Source organism: Centroberyx gerrardi, chromosome 8 (genome assembly GCF_048128805.1).
Source record: "Centroberyx gerrardi isolate f3 chromosome 8, fCenGer3.hap1.cur.20231027, whole genome shotgun sequence".
Classification (NCBI taxonomy): domain Eukaryota; kingdom Metazoa; phylum Chordata; class Actinopteri; order Beryciformes; family Berycidae; genus Centroberyx; species Centroberyx gerrardi.
This window is the reverse complement of record NC_136004.1, coordinates 7,311,443-7,332,455: the sequence shown is the minus strand read 5'-3', so window position 1 is coordinate 7,332,455 and position 21,013 is coordinate 7,311,443. Positions and strand designations below refer to the sequence as shown.

Below are 21,013 nucleotides of genomic sequence, written 5' to 3'. Positions count from 1 at the left end.
CAGGACTCGAGCATATGCACGCACACAGAATTGCGGCCCCCCCCCCGACAAAAGTTCCCGTGGCAACGTTCAAATATGTCAAATATTTGATTTGCCAAGTAGCAAGTTGAGAATGAGAATGAGAAAGTGGAGACTCACGTTTGAATGTCTGATGAATGGATTGTCCAGTTTGGGGGTGTATTTGTCGAACTGGAAGAGAAAAAAGAGAGCATTAGGAACGTGAAAAATCCACAAAATGATCAAAATCCCCTTTATAAAAAAGCCTACATTAACGATAAACTCTCATTATTTCTACATCAAAAACCAAAGCATATGATCAACTTCTGAAATTGGTAATAAGCGGGGTTATGATTCAGCATAATAAGTCCTGGAGTGAAGCAGCTGGCTTGCGCCGGTCATGGGTTTACTTAAACTGCATGGACAGATAGGCGGTTAAATTACTAACAATATGACCGCTTTAGCAGACTGCCAAGATGAAGACAGCCTGCATGATTTTCCAATTGAGCATACAGAGGTTGGGTGTGGAGGCCCGGCTCAGGAATAAGACCAGTCAGAAACCACACCACTGAGTTATGTTTCTATTCACTGGAAATTTGGTAGAAATGTGAATCTAATTGCTTGTGACTGCTATGGGCTTTTTTACAACAACCCCTAGTGCTATAGAGGGAGGGGAGCGCAAAGAGACATATAGCTTGTTGTCGGTGTTAGAAACCCAGACTTCAAAAGAGATTTACAGTCTAAAACAGGCCAATTTTCTGTGCATAAAATCACGGAAAGAATATATAGAGCCTCATATGTGAGCGGCCTGTCTTTTTATGAGTGAAATTGAATCGGGGTAGACTACATTTGCGATGGTTAGGAGCTAATTCGGGACGGCTCAGCGTGAAACTGATATAACCTTGAAAGGCTGAATTGATGTAATGAAACCTTTTCTGAGACAGAGCCTGTGCCTAACAGAATAATCACAATTGGAATTCGTGTGTATAAAAACTTATATGAAATGCAGTTTCCGATCATGTCCGCAACACATGGGAATCTCGTCGGTAAACTGAGAACGCGAGGAGGGAGAGGGAGAGAAATGGAGAATGTTCTCCCACGTATGAATGGGGACTTTGTGCGTCTGTTCGCAAGCCAATACTGGCTCTCTATTTTGCAACGGGCTAATTGCAAGTGACAGTAACTTATTCCTATTCCGCAAATACACAAACCATTTGCAGGTACTTTTTGCGAGTGTTTTTACAAAGCTCTCTTGGCAGGCGTGGACGTTTTGGGTTTACATAAAACAGGAAAATGAGTGAGTATGAATCATCGTTTCTGTGTGTGTGTGTGTGTGTGTGTGTGTGTGCTGCGACATGGGCGGGAGGGGAGGCGGCGTCTGGCCCAGGCCTAGCTGCTTGCGGAGAGAGAACTGGGGTTTGGGTCAGGGGCCCGCGGGTGAAGCGGGGCCATTCACATCTGCGCGCAAAATGGCAGCGGTGGCGGTGATGGTGTTGGCGGCCCTGTTTGTGGGCGATAATGGGCCCAAATCAAAGACAGACGGCCTATTGAGAGGAAACGCCGCGCCAGCTTCCGAGCTCATTAAACAGCTCCTCTGCATTTCTGAAGGCGCAGCCTGTTTAATGTCTGACACTGGGAGAGGGATACTGGCCGCTTTATGGCCCTGTAAAAGAAAAAAAAAAACTCCTGCCTTTGTAATTTATGGTCCCTGTCACAGTTTTATAGTAAACAGCTTTGGCTAATTAAAGCTCAATATTTCATCTTATAACAATTAAGGATATTCCTTGTCCAAAGACATGGCAGAGGCGAGGGGGTTGGAGAGGGGAGGGGGTTGGAGAGGGGAGGGGGGTGAGGGGGGGCGGGGTGGGGGGGGTGGGGGGGGTAGGAAAGACACTCAGTACTGCCATTTGGCAAGCCAGCTGCTTGAGGGCGTCGAACAATAAACAAATACAGAGGCTTCATAATTTCATTAATTACAGCCATTAGCCAAGGGCTGTTACATAGTTGAAATGACATGGGGCGTCTAGAGAGCAGGAGAGAATGAGAGGGAGAGAAAGAGAGAGAGAGAGAGAGAGAGAGCGAGAGAGAGAGAATGCACAACTGGGCCATACTTCGGCTTGCCTTTCACGACAAAACAGTAAAAACAACCACAACATCATCATTACTCCTGCCTCTCTAAGCAAGCACTAAAGAGAGGGAAAAACAGCGTTGGAGGGAGGAAGGGAGGGGAGAAGGCATCAGTTAAGTAAGAACACAGTTTCAATAAAAAACATGAAAAAAAAAAAACAAGAAACAGCAGAACACATTAACAGCAGTCTCAAATCCCATCGTAACAACACAACAAGAGACGGGGGAGTGTGCGCGCACCGCGGGCCGCGTAATGCCGGCATTAGCGAGATGAGCGAAATCACCTCTTTCATCTTCAAAGGGAGGGCTGTGTGTGTATAATGCCCGCCATGTCAGGAATGAGCTGAGGAGGAGATAACGGCGTGTGTGTTGGCTGGAGAACCATCTAAATAGTCTCCATACTTATCTGAGACCGTGCCATAAATACCACAGCTTTGATTTCTAATGTACAGGATGGGGGATAATCTTGGAGCGGGGCCTTAATGGGCCCACAGGCTCTTAATCAGAGGTCGCGACATGATGGATTAGATCTATTAGACTAATGCCAAAAAGCTACAAATGGGGCCCCTGTCTGAATCGACTGTCAGAGATTGCTGTGCATTTTAAATGATGGATGAATAGTCATAACTCCCCCCCCCCCCCCCCGCACCAATCTAAAAGCTGCCAGTGTTTGCCCCCCCCTTCCACCCACCCACCCCCCTCACCCGCCTCCTCCCGCCCCGCTGCAGCCTGATGGCAGTCAAAGCACGGAAGCAATTAGAAACATTATCAAAACAGTTTTGCGGTGATGTCATCCCCCTTTCATCTGCCATGAAGTCATTCGACCCCGACTGCAAGGCTTTGAATTTGTCATTGGCAAGCATGAGGCTCTGTTGCCGTTGAGCGCACACACACACACACACACACACACACACACACATACACACACACACACACAGACAGACAGGGGAATGAACTTACATACACATGTAAAGGCCAGCAGGAATGCATTCACACGTACAGTATGCAAACACACACACACACTGATACTGACACACGCACAGATCTGATCTGACGTCGCTCTTTGTGAAAAGGCAAATGAGAACATTCAAAACCATTTTAAGCACATCCATATGAAAACAATTGTAAAACCCCCCCGCCTGCAGGCATTCTCCCTTTTGTTCCCGGGCAAACACTGAACAGCAAAATCAATGTCGAGTTCAGGAAAAAGATGAATAAATTAAATCAGCTGTGCTAACGCCGGCTTGTTTGGCCAAGGCTTGCCGCGAGTCAGGAGAAGGGGCTCCTCGGCGAAATGTGACGCATATGAGGCCTATTTTATATGCATAACCCCACTATGGACGCAGGATATCCACTGTATCCAGAGTATGTGTGCTTGGTCCGGTGTGACAAACCTGAGGACCAGCTGGCAGGTGTCTGGATAAACCAGTACACTAGTAGTGTGTGTGCTGAGGGGAGATGGCAGGCTGTGGGCCGTATCTGCCCAGCATGGGTCCTTATCATAGTGATTACCAGTTCTCACACTTCAGCAGTAGGACAGTATGCAGAAATCTAAGAGCGAAACTCGAACTGATGAGGAACCGATGTCATATCATTTGGGGGGTTTTTTTGGACTGGAGGGAGGCCTATGGGTTGGGGGGAAGGTCTTTGGTTGATTTTTGGGCAAAGAAAAAAAGGGAGGAGTTGATTGAGGGAGGGTGGGAGGGAGGGTGGAGGTAGGTGGGTGGGTGGTAAGGTTATGGGAGCTTTTTTGTTTGGTTTTTCTTTACTTATCCTCACATTTCTGGCTTGGGTACGCACCATGGGGGGTGCGGTGGGCGGGGTGAGGATGGCGGCCGGGGGCAGACTGGCGGGGAAGGGCGTGAAGGTGTGCTGGTGCGTGTGTTGGTGCTGGTGCATGTGCTGGTGTTGGTGAAACTCGGCCCTCAGGAGCGACACGGGGGCCAGCGGCGAGGCGGACGGCCCCCGGCCCCGCTCCGAACTCTGAACCAGGAAGCGGTTGTTCAGCTCCTGCCTCAGGAGGTCATGCTCTGCAAGAAAGGAGAGCGAGGAAACGAAACAAAAAAAAACAAACAAAACAAAACAAAAAAACAAAACCAAACCAAAAAAAAGGGGGAAAAAAAGGGGGGAGACACAAGAAAAAAAAAAGGCACGGGCGCCCAGTCAGTCACAACAAGGGTAGAAGAGAAGAAAGAAAATAGTCACCTGGCATTCCCTGTTTCTCCAGCTCATGCTGTGAGGGTTTTCTACGTGGGGACTCATTGGTGGTGGTAAGAGAGTTGCCTGTGACAATGTGCCAATCAGAATCCCCGAATGAGGCTGGCAATACATGATTGGTTGGTTGAATGATATCAACAGGCTGGTATCTAAAGACAAGAGAGAACCAAGAGTCATCCCAGCAGAAAACACACACACTCTCGCCCTCCATCAGAAAGTCAATGCACAGCTGGCATATTTCTAACACATTTTGGAGACACCCATCATCACTGGAGACATTTGTTTCATTCTATTGCAGCATCCAATGATTTGATCCAATCGTCGATTGTACTGTCAAATCTTTAAAAATCACTTTGTCTTGTGGGTGGAAGACGGAGGCAACAGAGAAAACAGAGCTTCTGTTGCTCAGATCGCATCAGAGAGCTGACCGAATAGACCGAACAGCGGACTGTTACAAAGTCCCTAACAATACGCTGAAGACGTCTCTAGCTGTGACGATTGTCCAGCTGCTGCTGACAATTTGCAGTGACGCATCCGCTCCTGTTATATATTAAAGCCCTCCTCCAGTGACCTCATCACGCTTTCCCAATTTCTAAGCTGCTATGAATACATATAGTCCATCTCAGAAAGCGATGCACGATTTTCTCCAGCTCAACTCTGAAGCGCGGGACTCGGCGGGAGGGGCGGCGCACCGCTGCCCGCTTCGATCGCTCCGGAGTCAGTTATTGCTCCCGTTTTGTTGCTGTAAACGCGGGATTTGTTTGCGTGGCCTGTTGGAAACTTTTCAAACCGTTGATGAGGTCACTCGAGGTATCTGTAGCCGCTACACTAATTGGACCGCATTCCTGACATTTACTGCCAGTACAATAACGGAATACGCTGACTTTTTGGCAAATAGCGCTTTGATCAGCTTACTGTTGTGCAAAGAGAGGATTTGGTAGTAGTTTCACCACTGTGTGTTCCGGATTGAATGTGCTTTTAAGATGATGCAAAGTTATCTTGCACTGTCCACTACACATACACAGAGTTTTAACATGCCCAGTTGAAAACTAACAACATACTGGAAACACAGAAGTGAAACTACTGGCAATCTTTTCAACACAAAACGGTTATGTTGATCAAAGAGCTCATTTACCAAAAAGACATAAGTGCAATAGAACGACAATAAAACATTTTACATTAGTATTTAACTACAATAACTTTCTCTGTTTCGTATATAGAAATCAATATGGGAGGGAACAAGCCTATTACATTACACAGAGCAAACATTATATGATCTATGAAGACCACCATCATTAGAGATGTAAAAATCATATGTGATGGTGGGATTTATATTAAAGAGAAATGTAATAAATGAACACTTACCAGATCTGCGAAGTTACAACACCATGCAACATGTATTATGAAACATTAACATCAGCCATATTACAAACTTATTGTTAAAATCTCAGCCCAATTCTTCAGTTGGTGTAGATGGGTATTATTGCATTCTATGCATTTGTAAATATAGGATTGCAATGTTAACATTAAATCTACCCTGAATCCTTTTCAATGACACACATACTACATGAATAGAGCTGTACAGCCAATTCTAGTAATAGTAATTCAGTAATCTAGTAATTCACCACATCATTATACAGGCTTTTATACAGCCTGTGTTAAGAGTGCATAAGTGGACTTTAACACTTTGTGTCCATGCATAAGTATGGAGCTAGATATTTTATGATAAATCTCTGGCATAAAAAGTCTGCATAAAAATTTGGATAAAGATACATTCACTATTGATAAATCTACCATCTAAACTAGGAGCTAGCGTCTACACTGAGGCGACTGTCTGGTGCGCAGGGTGCGTATGTCACCTGGGTAGGGGGTGCCGGCTGGGTGCCCGGGGACCACTAAGCTGTTGGTCGGTAAGGTCGGCGGTGGCGGCAGTGTGGCGGGGGTTGCAAACATGGCCGGATGGCGATGGGCCGGGCTCCGTAGGGAGGAATAGTGCGAGGTAGAGAGGTTGGCTATGGACAGGGGCAAGGCCGGGGCCGAGGACGGGAGCCCGCTGAGGTGGTGGTGAGGGGAGGGGGGCAGGTGGTGCTTGGGGAGGCCCACCGGACTGCCGCTGTGGCTGGAGGGAGGAGCAACAATGGAAAGATGAGACAAGTTCAAATTATTATGTTCCTATACACAAGTGGGAGACTGTAAAATCCTACTCTCCGTATTAGGGTTAAGCCAACATGGGTTTTTGAGGCTGATACTGATACCAGTATTTTTGGACTGAAGCTGCCAATAGACAATATTTTGAGCTGATATTCAATATCTTTTAATGGCAAAAAATACTAAACATTTACAAGTATTCAGTGTTTCCCGCAGAATTTCTTTTGGCCAAGTTGGAAAAGCCTCTGAAACAGCATTAAAACTTACCACTGAGACCCAGGATTTTAATAATGTAATAATAATAATAACAGTAATACTGTGTAGTGTTGATCAATTATACAATAAATATGTAATCAAACAAACTACATCATATCAGAGGTGAACGACACTGACTGACTGATATTACATTTTTAATAAAAGGCCAATATTGGCTCCATATATCAGCAAACCAATCACTCATTCCAAGTCACAAGTTGCTCTGCATAATAGCATCAGCTAAATGACTAAAATGTGTTCGCATGATTACCTTTACAGTTTGTCTACACGTGTTTGTTTGCTCTGTTGCTTGTTCAATCTTAGTTCAGCTGTATTGAAAATGTGTTTTATGCTTTGACAACATAAGGATGACGATGTGCCAACAAAGCTTCTTAAATCGAATTGAACTGAAAAGAGAGGGGTGAGAGGAGAAATCAAGAGAGAATGAGAAGAAAGGGGAAATAATTTGTGCATGTGCTCTATGTACTGGTGTATTGCTGACTGATAAACAGTAATTCTGACAACGGGTTATTGCATGTTTGCGTGGCGGAAAATCAATGTTTGCATGACGACAGCGTCGATATTGTATAGAATATAGAATCAGACAGTATCTCATCACACTGGACTATATTGTATTACTTTGGACGTTGCTGCGGTGTTTATTTTATTGCTCGCTGCACACATGGGCAGGCACATATTAAAGCAGGGAGGTAGTGTATGCCCATATAACATCCTGATCTGGTTCTTGATACAAAAGGCGAAAAAGACAACAGATACCTGCATACTGGATTGTTGCTCCCTTATTGGTTTAGTTATCAACATTCATTCCTTAGACATACCTCAGGTGACCGATTGAGGTTGAAATGTTGCTGAATAAACCGCTAACAGAGCATCAATCCAGTGTGTGGGTATTTTTTAATACTTAATATTTCAGACACATAGTATCGGCAAGGGCGGAGTGAGTGAGAAGAGGAGCATCATTGCTGTTGAATGTAGTTTACTTTAGCCTGCCACAGTTAATCTACTATAGTTCAGAGAGGCTATAACTGTAGCCATTCTCAGAATACATGCTTTAGCTACATGTTGTGCACTCCAATAAAACAGTAACATCAATTATGAATATCTACATGGCTTTCTTATGATTGATTCAGGGAGAAAAAAACTTTTCTTAACTTGAGATGAAGAAATGTACACAGACTTTGAATGTTTCTTTTGATACATTTGGCTATTGAATTGTTGAGTGCTTACTGCTCAGACTGTAGGCTTATTGTTTTCACTGTTGGCTGGTTTTCACAGCTGATTCACAAACTCCACCCAGCTGCTACGCCCCTGCCCCTTTAAACAAGTGCACCCCTATGACAACCTACCTGATGTCGTGGAGGCTGTTGTACTGCAGCGGGTGATGCACCTGGTGGCTGATGATTGACCGGGCGTGGTGCTGGGGGGACGGGAGCACCCGGGGCTCCTGGTGCGGATGTGGATGCGGGTGCGGGTGCGGGTGCGGGTGTGCGTGCAGGTGCGGGTGCGGGTGCAGTTGCGGGTGAGGAGGGTGGGGCTGGGGGTGGGGCGGGGCCCTCAGCAGGGGAGGGGTGGGGACAGGGGGCGGAGGCTGCTGCTCCTTCTTGACACTGAGGGGCGGCGGGGTGGGGAGGCGCGCCCTGGGTGGCTCCGGGGGGGCCGCCGCTGCAGCGGGGGCGGGGGAGCCCGTGGGCGCCGAGGCCGGGGTGGGGCTGGGCACGGGCGGCGCGAAGGGCACCTCGCTGTTGCTCTGCTCCTGGCTGCGCTGGAGCCCCGAGACTTTGGCCGAGCTGCAAGTCTTGGACTCGGGACTCTCATTCGTCGGCACACCTAAGGAGACGGGAAACAGACGGGGAAATGTCAGACACGACATCAGAGGAGCCAAACCCTGTCTGGAGACATGTGGTACAAATTACATATTAGTCATCTCAGAGGTCAAGCCACTTCCTGGTTTGACTCAACACAACCAGAGGCTTAGAAGAGTCAGATAATGGACACAGAAGACCGCTACCGTGTGTATCCAGGACACAATGCATGGTCAATGACTAGTACAACACGTCTCCCTCCCCCCCTTTATAATGTTGCCCCAATGTCTGCCGAAGGTTCCTCTCGTTTCCCTCTCCCTAGGTTCCATTAAGTGTTTAATCAGGTCATTTTCATGCTTGACTATAATCAGATGATCCAATTTCTGCCCGCGATCCAGTCAGTATGAATAAATCACAGCTAATTAAAGTTAAATGTCGGCCCCTATTCAGGGCTTTGCTGAGCACACAATCTGGCATGAAATAATTATGTTTCAATTGTGCTGTGAAGAGAGATCATGGCCCCTTATCGCCGCCTCTCTGCCACTACGCCTTTCTCTCCTCTCTCCCAGATCTTTCAGGGGATTTGGAAAACCACAGCAAAGCACTTTGAACTCGGCCACTTTGTCTTTACCATTCATCAGGGGTCTTTTCACCAGACAAGAAGCTTTTATAATCAGCATTCCGCCAAACAGCGACTTTTCATACTTAGCCTGTTGCAATTTAATGACTGTAATTATATGCTGCTGTAGTAGGCAAATGAAAGTGGCAGAAAGTGGCATCTCAACACTTTTCGCTTACAATGAATTTTAAGCACTTATGAATCTTAAAGCACTGATGAAGAAAACCCATTTGGCCATCTCCTACTGCCCTCAGACTTGGGAAATAGCAAAGCGGGCCGAAAAAGAAATGCAAGTCTGAGGAAAGGGTAGCGCTGCAACTTCTACAGCTAAATTATTACACTATGGCGTCTGCACTTATCAAAGTTGCCAGCAGTGGAATCCGTTTTAAGCACAGAAACATCACATGCACAGAAGAATCACAGAAAAAAGAGGAGTTCACACATGGAAGGAGTCAGATAGAGACAGAGGGAGAGAAGAGGCAGCCGGCTGGAGATGAGGCTCTCTAAGCGGCTCTAATCTACGGCTGAGATGCAGCAGGACTTCAGTCAGAAGGCTTACTAGCGCCTCAATTAAAAAAGCTCCACGGGCGCTCTCGACGGCAACAAAAAAAACGAGGAGCCGGGAGCTGCCATCAAGCCAGCGAGAACTCGACACGCAGCCCACTAATGGAATATCCAGTCCCTATTAACAGCCTGCTTAATCTTTCAAGGATCCTAACACCCATAAAAAGGCCAATAAAAAGGCAGAGCAGAGATTTATTTATTTTTTTTTCCTGTGCCTCCCCTCCCTCGCCCCTCCGCATTTTACGGGAGAACCGGGGCTGGCTGAGGTGTCACGATTTTCAAATGAATTCCGGGGTCTGGGCGTATATAGACCTGCGGATTTATTGGGGTCTGGGATTTGGATTAAAGTGTCAGGGTCTTGTTTCTGCGAGCATAAGAGAAGGAGAGAGAATGAAGGCAAAGACTGACAGACAGACAGACAGACCGACAGACAAGACAGACAGACAAACAGAGACGGAGAGGCAAATATCCACAGTCGAAATGTCGCCCTTGGGTGATGTTGCCGTGGCAACCTGTTCTCCCAGACACAATGTGAGGCGAGTGATGCCGTAGGAAGTCTCGCTACAACCACTAGGAGACTGAGAGGGGCTTCTAATACTAATGCTGGGAAGCCGGGGCCACAGCGAGCACTGGGTTATCTTAATGATGATTCTAATGGGCTGTAATGGAGGCAGGGAGGTATCAGCTCCGACCGACCCATCCCTCATTAAAATCACTCTGCCTGCTAAGACACACACACACACACACACACACACACACACACGATGCAACAAACAAAAGTTTTCTATGCAGCAGCGTGGGTGTAACGCGCGCACACACACACACACAACCGCAGCCTCCCGCCGCTTCATTTTAATGAGGGGCAGCAGAATGTGAATGGAATCTGACCAAATTCATTGAAGAAAGCAAAAGGTTACATAATTTCAATTTACTCCTTTGCCTCAGAAGTGATGGTAACGCGTTCTCACGGCTGGCTCTCAGGATGTGGTGTTGTTATCCAAGTATATACACACACTGCTACGTTGCGAAAGCGCTGTTTAAATTGCAGGTGTTCCAGCCTGCTTAGCAGCAAACCACAGGCTGTCAAGAATAGTGAACAATTAACCGCAGAACAACACTGTTACTGTGAATGCACTTGCCTAATAGGCTTACTTATTCACTGTTTAGGGTTGTGTTTTTTTTCCCGGAGTGTTTCAGCAGCAGCCATTTTGAGTGTAAACCAACACGCAGTGATAACAAGATGACAGAAATGCCTCTCTGACACATGTCACCACAGGGCTATATGTAGCGAAATCATTCCTGTTTTTCAACAAACAACGTCCCCTCGCCGCAAAAACCTCACAACTGTCAGCCGGAGTTGCAAGCCTTTCGACAAACTGTCACATTCGCCGATGTTTTGTTCTTCTTTTTCCTCGGGACAGGGGACACACACTCTCCCCGCGATTCGCCTACTGTGTGGAGGCACCAGGCAAGCCACAGGCAGTCGTGTGAAACAAATGCCACGCGAGTTTGTCTGTGCAAAAAATGTGCCGTCGTCAAGCCCTGCCCCCTGCAAAAACCTGAGCAGATGGTGGGAGTGAGTCAGGCAGGTTGGAGGGCAGCCCGGCGGTGCAACCTGCACCCCCCACCCCTCCCGTTAGCTGGGTTAGTGCACCGGGAGGGGGGCAGGGACATTCCCTAGGGGGGTGTTGGCAGGCCTGCTCACCAGATGACATCTCATCCCGGTATTGATCTTTTTATAGTCGTTCCTGTGGCCCTGCTTACTCAGGGGAATTGGGCCTTGCCCCGCGTGCACGTGCCTGGCCTGGCGGGGCGGAGAGAGGGAGGACTGGGGGGACTGAGGTAGCAGACGGATGACAGGCCACCGGGATCTGCCGCTGATGACTGATGTGTCCAGCGGGGGACCTGGGGTGAACGCGGTGTCGCCGCACAGCTGTCCCTGCCTCTGATACCCTTCACTTGTGACCCCTTGTGTCCCTGCGGAACATCTGGAGAGCTGGCACCGATCCGGTCCTCTGTGGCCTCTATGCAGCCAGATGGCCCAGCTTGGAACGGCTCGGACTAGTGCGGAATGGCTTGGCCGCGAGCTGGACCGGGCTGGGCTGGCTGTCATCAGCCGGGGGGACATCAATAAAAGATAACGTGGCTCCTCGCTGCGGCCATTATGTCCCACTAAAGCATGGAGCGACAATTAATGAGGGTTAGATGTTTTACACATTGACGCGTGCCACGTCCAATAAACAAAGCCGACTCCCTAGTGGACAGCAGAGTCAAATGCTAAGCTACTGAAAAGGAACTCTGGTGTGTAACAATTGCGCACTTTTGCACTCAAATGCCTTGAGTTGGCCTTTGAAAAGCAACGTCTCTTTGAAGCCACACCACTTTTTCCTTTTAACCACTTCAGTTTAGACACACACCTGGCTACCTGCAAACAAACCCAACGACCTCCTGAACGAGACGCGAGTGCCCCAGAGACTCTTCTCATTCGGCCTCCAGCTAAAACCATCAGCAGACTAATGCTGTGCATGCAAATGAAGGCGTTGTATGAATTACCTGCCCACTGTTGACACCAATGCCAGTATATACAACAGCCAGGGAAATAGAACCTGTATGCAAATGGCCTTTTCAGATTAGATATGAGGGTATGCAAATTTTACCCGTGACAAGGGGGGTCCGGGGCTAAGAGGAGCACAAGGCCACCGGGTGTTCTCATTTACTAGGCAAACACTGCGGTTCACTCACTTCATTGCTTTGCCAAAGCATAAACAGTCGGGGCACTGATGAAATAAGGACATGAACAGACAGATATTTAAATAAAGCGGGATTTCTGCTGAAAGACGTTGGAGGATACAGAAGGTATGTGGTAATGCGCACCGCCTTGATCTCTCTCCCTCTGTTTGGCGCTGGCTGACAGGATATGCTCCTGTTCTTGACGGTTGAGCTCACAGCGGTTTGGTTTCTGCGCCTCTCTAGACGAGCAATCTGCACCGAGTCAAGATTTAGCTCATGAGTGAGTGACTGTGGAAGATAGCTATAACAGATACTGGCAGAAGGCAGGAAACCACAGTCTTGCCAATCAACACTTCATTGCTGTGAGGTATTCAGTCTTTTAAAAAAAAAAAAAAAAAAAAAGCCGGGGTGATTTCAACAAAATGATTTTGTATGGGAAGAACAGAAGGGCTGAGCGGCGTTGAATCGTCGCGCTAATAATAAAATCATACGAGAAATTTGCGATGGCTCGCTTTCCCTCACACTATTTAATCTGCCTCGAGCATCTCCAAGCTGGTAGCGAGGGAGGCCAAGGCGACATTTTTGCAAATCACTCAGAGATGTTAATAGGGGAGTGGACGAGGAGAGAGCCGGCCAAGATAGCTAAAGAGTGGGGACAGCTGGCGCGTTTCAATTAGCTCTCTCTTTCTCTTCACTGCAGCTGACAAAAGGAGTGGATGGCAGCAGAATGGGGATGGGTGTTAAGCTGTAACACGTTTACAGTCAAAGCCGAGGCATAAATTGAGAGAACCTAATGTTCATTTCAGAGAGCTGGCAGCTCAGGCTGCGGGATGAATCAGTGTTTCCTCCGCATATCGGGCCCCGATTCAAATCCCAGCCATATGGTGCAGGACGCATATGCCATGCACCTCTCATACGCCATTGTTGTGGATGGGAGGCAGGGGGGCGGGGAGCACATCTTCAGATCAGCAGGGAGAGAGGGAGCGAGAGAGAGAGAGAGAGAAGCCTGGATGTTGACTGTCCAAATCCTGCTACGTCATGTATGGTCCAGTGGCGCTCCAAAAGCAACGTTAAACTTTCATTAACCCCTGGCCACAGTGTGTTGTGGAGAGGCAAAGACGCCTCCACACTCAAACACCTCCCCTCTGCTCTTCCCCTGAAAATCTGTCAGGACCCATCCCCCTGCAGAGCTGGGGGATGGGTCCCTCTCCTGAATGAAAAGGCGCACATCTTGGAACTTTCAACAGAAAAGCTCAAGTCTAATGGCTCCTCTGACACGGCCCACCCTGCCAGCCTGGAATGTGACCCCTTTCACTGTCGTTGACCCCTGACCGACCCCGGCGACCCCTGCTTGCCCCGAGGGCCGCTGCGGACAGACAGCCGACAGGCAGGGGGCGGGAGGTGCGGGGGGCCTCTGAACTTTAAGGATGAATTTTCGCGTCGAAAAGAAAGGGGAGCCTTCAGGAGTTATTTGTGCGCCGCTGCGTGCACTAGCCTTATCATTTCATTAATTAGCATGACACGGCGGCCCGATGGACTCGAACGCCGCGGCGGCAGCTGTCGCGATTGATTACGGCGGCGGACGCGGCGCTGCAATTATCGAGGCGACTGGAGACAACGCCTGCCACTTCTAATAAAGGACTTAACTCCTGCTTCCCACATCACAGCGCAGCGGAGGGAGGACGGTGGCAGCCTCCCTGTGTCTCCCATACCTTCAAGACCTTTTCAGAGTCTCTCCACAGGCTGCCGTGGAGCTCAGTGTGGGCTGTAATTCTTGAGCAGCATGTCAGCTTTACTTAAGCTCGTATAACGCCCTAACCGTCTGAACAATACCACTTTGGTGCCCCGCAGGAAAGCATCCTCTATTAGGCCCACCAGCTGGCTTAGAAGCCGCGGAGAACGCAGGGAAAGGAGGTTGGGAAGAAAGAGAGAGGACGAGAGAATGAGAGATAAGAGACAGAAAGATAGAGAGGCGGGGAGCTAATCGCCGGGAAGCTTCAAGTCCGAGCAGAAACGGAGGGAGGGAGCGCTCAAAAAAATGTAAACAGAGGTACCTCATTTCATGTATGAACCTGCACCAAGCCCACATGCCTCTAAGTGGATATAATATTATCTTTCAGTGCCGTACTGATTACTTCTCAATGGAAGGGAAATGGCTGGGTGAAAATCCTTCAACAGAGCCTAAGTGCCATGACAGTGGGCTGAAAGAGCCTGCATGTTTTTCTTTTCCGCCTCCTCCTCCGTCTCCATTTTCACTCCCCACTCTGAAAGCAAAGCAACAATTGGAGGCTGACAGCTCCTAACCGTTTGCCATACCTCATTCACTGTTTTGACATATGCAGCCGTTGCCATTCAGCACCGTGAAAGGGGTAGGACAAACATCTTTCCCCGGCATATCATGTTTCCTCAAGTGTTTTGCAGATACAGAGGTTTGTCTGTTTGAGTGTCACAGGCTGTGGTTTCGACTAAGATGTTGCCTGAGATACCCACCTGCTTCATGCAAATATAGCAGCCATTTTTGTAACGTCAAGTAATACCCTCTGACAGGCAAGAATGCTGAGGCAGCTAGCTGGGGATTCTATAGGCGGCGACGGCTAGAAACAAGTAGGCTGCGTCTTTATCAACCACCGCCAGAGAGCTGGATCATCCGTCAACCGCCACATTTTTTCTGTCATGTTTACATGCTGTAGTGTCCTGTTATTACAGGCCAGGGCTGCTGCTCTCTGCTGCGCTGATCAAAGCTCAGGCGACTGCTCCAGTCATTAAAGAGCGTGTCAGTGTACCATCTCTTAAAACACACACCGCTGCGTTCCAGGGGAAATTCCGCAGGTATTTCATTGCATGGGACTGAACAAACTATTCACAGAGGACATAAACTAAAACTGTATGTAGCCTGTATAAACATTAACAGCTCCGATATCAAACTATTTCTGATCTCAGAGTCAGTAAACAGCTAAAGCGACATAGCAAGTTTACTCCCTATAATGCAAAACAAATTAAAATGTATTGGCACATGTAGATGACATTTATTCAAATATATTCTGGAAATACAGCTTTTTCCTATGCACTGTTGACAACATACAGTATAACTGTATCCAAAATATATTTACTCAAAATACATTTCTACTGAATGTCATTTACATGTGCAAATACATTTTTAGGCATTTTTTTTAAAACATATCTCTAAACATAATGTGAAATATATGTGAAATGTATTTATTTTCCTGTATGGTTCACAACACTCCTCCCGCCTATGACAGCAACATTAGCTAGGCCTATTTTCTCCCTCAGAGGGAGGGTGGAGGCGATAGGGTAAGATCTTAGTGGGCTATTTGTCTAAAGATAGCACCCCAGTGTGCATTAAAGTGCCTGGGCTTAAGTTTCGCATGTCTGCAGCCCCGCGGGGAAACACGCTGTCCGGTATAGACACACTGATGTAATCAATGCCTGCTCTATAGGAGGATCCCGCTTTAAAATGAGACTGCCGCTAAGCTGCTCCTGGGGTGCTGCTGGGTAATTAGGCTTACAGATGGAGACCCAGCAGCTGTTGAAGACCAGGCTAGAGCCGCCATTTTCCCCGGCTAATGGCTACATGCCAGAGGAGCTAAGTTCTCAGTAGCTACGGGCCTGTTTTCCGCAGCGGTCCGAGCTCCTGGTTATCTGAAAGTAAAGACATTGCAGGAGCCGGAGTCTTCATCTTTCCTGGCGATGAATTGCACGTCGAGGCTGATGACATACTTAGAGGCCCGAGGTGCAGATGTTTGGAATAGCTCTCATGCAGAGCTTAGCTAGACAAACACACACAAAAGCCTCCTCGACGTGCCTGTCTCTTTGGAAACCTGCCCCCCCCCCACCTCCCCCCCCCCCCACCTCCCCAACGCCTCCCGAAAACCACCATGTCCTCCACCACCGCAGGAAAAAGGGTGAGAATCGGTGGGTGTATCAGGTTAGCAAACATTCGCTGTCCTTCCTTGCACCCCATCCATCATTCCTGATTAGAGGGAGGGAGAGAGGGAGAAAAGGGGATAAAGTGACCCACACTGGGAGGGGAAGGATGGAGGAAAGGCAAGACAGAAAGAGAGGGAGAGAGAGAGAGAGAGAGGGGGGGGGGGGGGAGTTAATAAGGCAGAGGAGAGGAGAGAGGGAGCAGAGGGCAGGGAGTCGTGTCAGGAAAACTAATGGAGACAAGGCCCGGATCCTGACCTGTGGGGCCGCTGCTAACCCAAGCCCACCACTGTCTGCTCTCATCTCCTCTAACCCCTAGTCACTCACACACACTGGCAGGTAGGCAGACACTCACACACACACGCATTTGACAATATGGGCCAATCCTCCTAGCGCCGGAGTGGACAAGGAACATTAACAATAGCCTGCGAGTTTCGGGACTGCTATGAGCTGCCGCATTTCACTGTGGCGCTCTAAGTGCAGCAAGCGAAGAATTGATTTGTTTGGAGTGTGAAGGCGGTGTGTCAGTTGCGGGAAGTGTGTGTGTGTCAGTGTGTGTGTGTGTGTGTGTGTGTGGGGGGGGGTAGTGCGCACGGTGAAACAGGAGAGAAATTGGACTCCAAAACGAGCCAAATCGCTCGCAAGATGAAACAGACTACACTAGGAAAAAAACAACACAAGGCCCCGGAAAAGTGTCGAACAAGGCAGGCTGGCACAAAAGCAAAAAACACAACAACAAAACAAAACAAAACAAACACACTTTCTTTCTGCTCGACATATTTCAGACTGCGGATGACAACAGTGGGAGAGTTAGAAGAATCAAAACCAAACCGGCAAGCGTGTCTGACTGTTTCGCGGAGCTGTGTCGAAAAGGAGGCTCCGCACCAAATCAAACCCTGTCAATTTTCCTGAAAGCATCCTCTCTCTTTAGCAGCCGTGCAGCGCCGAGATTATTGTGTGCGGCTAAAGGGTAAGTGCTGGGAGCGTCACACTTGAGAGTGTGTTTTAAGCACTATAAAGTGTCGAGACCCAGATGGCTCATCCCCTCTGAAAAACATGTCCACTCTACCTCGGCTCTGGTGGCACCTGCTACCAGGATTAGGCCGATGTTACGCCGGGCCAGCAGACTAATACAGTGTGCTGCAGCTGATAAGGGGCCCTGGGCTCTTCAGCACTCGCCCTGCACTTAGCAGCTGACGAGTCAATACCTGTATCATTAGTGATCATAATGCTGTATATTGATCTTTTCCAAAAATATAGGTGGAAGGGGAAGCAAGGTTTTGATATAATTGGTCACTGTGAAGCTTCATCTGATGTAGAGTTTAGAAGGCCGATATCAATGCCAATAGTTTTGGACTGAAACTGATTTTGTGCCAATATTCAATTTCTTTAAATTTGACAATTCTCATGCCAAAAAATTCCCAAAATGTCCAAGTATTCAGTGTTTCGCCCAGAATTGTATTCTCTAAAAGCCTTTGAAACAGAATTTAGACCATAGGACACTAAAATTCTCCACTGAAACCCAGGTTACTACTACAACTACTACTACTACTACTGCTACTACTACTACTACTGCTACTACTACTACTAGTACTACTACTACTAATAATAATAATAGTATTGATGATAAAACTTGTTCATGCATCCTTGTGTAGTCTGATCAAAATGTTGCATTAGAATCAATTCAGGTTAAGGGCTTTCCATAGATATTCAGTAGTACTGATTTAGTATTTATACAATAAATATGTAATCAAACAAACTGAGGACAACCACAAGCCTTTATCCGATCTTTAGCAATAAAAGGCCAATATCGGCAAGACGATATATCGGGCTAACCCTCGTCAATACAGCTGCTAGCGCTCTCCACACACGAGCTCACACACTTCTCCATGGGTCATGTGGCATTGGAGCAATCTCTCTCTCTGCTTCCCAAAGCAAACAGTAGTGCGATCCCAGTCCTGCTGCTCACCCCTCAACACAGCAGCACTAACCCAACAGCCAAGGAGGTTGGAGCCCTTGCTCTGCTGAATGGGGCATTACAGTCAGTCAGAGGCCATTAGGGGGCCCTACACCAGGGCCCAGCGCAGGGAATTCTCCGGTAGCCAAAAACAACAGCCAAACAGATGACCGCTTGATTATTGGAGGAGACCACACTGTGCATGTTCTTTTTTTTCTTCTTCCCCCGCCTCCCCTGAAACGCCCCAAATGCAGGCCCCCGCGTCTGAACGAATTACCGCTTGTCTCTTAACATAACACTGGGCCGATTAATGGCGCTCACGCCCGGTGAAATCCAGGACCAAACACAAGCTCTTTCTCAGCGGTGCGTGTCGGGTTACTGCTTTCACCATGTGTTGAGTTCAAGGCTAATGGCTGGGGCCTATCGCAAAAACTCTCCGAAGCCAGCGCTCTGTGAAACGTACTGTACTAGTCCAAGCCTGTGGTATTGCTTCTAGACAGAGTGGCTCTGAGAGGGCACTGACAGAAACATGGATGCTAATAAGCTACCGCTGGAAAGGTACGGGAGGAGGGAAATCCAGTCGTACTGAACAAACAGTCGAAGTGGACCACCCATCTTCTTGGAAAACGCTTTATATGGCAGGCTGATATTTCTGTTTGATTTGGGATCTGGCTTCCCGGGTTCAGCTTCCACCTCCCCAGAATCCTCTCTGGCGCGCTCTTCTAATGCGTGGATGTCCTTGTCCGTCATGGAATCTGAAGCATTTTACATCCGTCCTGTTCCTGGCGATGGTTTTCCCATCTTTATAAGCCTGTGTGAACTGCTTCCCAAAACGTCCAATCCATTACAAGCATGTTTGTAATATCCATCTAGGCTGACGACTGTCCCCTTGCCAGCGATTGTACATTATCCAAGCGTCGTGTTTGGCCACAATCGCCTACCATCTGGCTTTGTCAATGAGCGTTACAGCCTCATCTGCAAACAACATTGGCTCTGAACCGCTCAACACAGATGAGCTTAAAACGCACATAGCGGGGAGCTGGGATCTTCAAACAAATGCGGGCCGGCAAAAAGAAAAAAACCCACTCTCGCTGGCAGAACGACTGTAGCTAGGAATAAAGGATTAAAAACAAGAAAACCTGCAAGTGATCACAGGCGACACGCTTTACATTTCAGGCCTGACAGCAGTGATAAGGCGCCGGTCATGCATTCTCCCAAATAAACAATGCAAATGCCTTCCGCCCTGCAGCTGGCTGTGTCTCCACTGGAGAAGGAGGACGAGGAGGAGGAAGATTACACAGGAGATGAGATGAGAGCTACAGCTCTCTGGAGTCATCCCTTCTGAATTGGCCATTTAAACAAAAAAAAAAAAAAAAAACGAAAACACAAGGAGCCTACATCCATTTTGGCCGGTGGCGCTTCCCCACTGAGACGAGAGTCAACCAGCGCTTCACAAATCGGCCGGCTAGCCGCAGGGGCAGCAGCTTATCTCCCGAGAAGCCTTCCCCTTGTCAGGGAACCTCTGATCTCCCCGTTCATTGGTGAGGCATGAGCTCACTACACATGGCTAAGGCCTGGGGCTTAGTGAATCAGTTAGTGAACTAGACCGGTGGAAGGCTACTGCTAAGTGGGGTTGGGTTCAGCATACAGCTTTGCTGTCAAAGGGATTCCATTGCTTAAAATACAGTCATCTACAGAACCATCTCTTCTCTGCAACGCTTTACCCACTAAGCTCAGCCAACAAACACAGCATATTAAATAATATCTCACCCTCTTGTCTCGATGACAGCGAGCCCGTTTCCACACTGAGTATACTTATTGCCCATTGTGTGCTCGCGGCTGATGACTGCAGAAATAGAAATGTCAGCTGAGGTGTAAGGAAGTGTCACCTCCGGGTCACAGCCACAGCAAACAGACGCATCTGTGTTTTTTGTTTTTTTTCTGATTTGGTGTGCAACGCTGCTGATGGCAGAAGGTTTGCACAGTCGAGGCGTAGAAGGTGATGGGAATCACACGCTCGGAAAGGCCAAGATGGCAGCGAGGTGGCAGTTTATCATTTAACCTCGACCGGAGAGAGCGCACGGAAGGATCCCGGGGGGGCGCCGACACCTCTGCTGTAGCGGAAAAGGCTTTGGGGATGCACAGTAATGCTCAGTAGTAAAGAGATTCAATATAAACACTTATGCACCCATTCATGCTGACATTATCTGATACACTGTGAAGAACTTTGTATACCTGTGCTTATCAGTAAGATGGGACGCACAGCTCAGAGATGATGCGCCATTGGTGTTACAAATTAAAAAAAGATATGGTGAAAGCGGGGCAGCTAAAAAGCTGGTCATGCCCCTCACATCTTCTCCTAAAACTCCCTCATGGCCTGTAGTGATCTTGTAATTGCTCCCTCTCCACTGCCAGAGCTGGATCCATATTCAGTCAATGAACACAGAGTCACACAATGGGGCCTAATCACACAGCCTTCAATGCGACTCCCATTCTCTGTCACAATAGCCGATCACCACCCACGGGCTTGCTGACACAGATGACAGGGAGTGATAAGGATGATTGACAGGTGTCAAGCCTCCTGACATGTAATGGCTTACATGGGCACGAGGGAGGAAACACATTGACTAC

General features: G+C 48.1%; 1 protein-coding gene across 6 annotated transcripts in view; it reads right to left on the bottom strand.

The window, feature by feature from the left end:
• Positions 1 to 21,013, bottom strand: part of fbrsl1 (fibrosin-like 1) — a 272,295-nt gene that overhangs the window by 11,900 nt on the left and 239,382 nt on the right. For 5 of the 6 annotated variants that reach the window (XM_078285058.1, XM_078285057.1, XM_078285059.1 and 2 more), the window contains 4 exons: positions 8,112 to 8,592; positions 6,201 to 6,460; positions 3,904 to 4,154; positions 139 to 189 (listed from right to left, as the gene is read on the bottom strand). In XM_078285058.1, the coding sequence (XP_078141184.1) occupies positions 139 to 189; positions 3,904 to 4,154; positions 6,201 to 6,460; positions 8,112 to 8,592 (1,043 nt within the window). Of the gene's footprint in view, positions 1 to 138; positions 190 to 3,903; positions 4,155 to 4,329; positions 4,491 to 6,200; positions 6,461 to 8,111; positions 8,593 to 21,013 lie in introns of all 6 variants that reach the window. The other variant, XM_078285060.1, reaches the window with a different exon arrangement.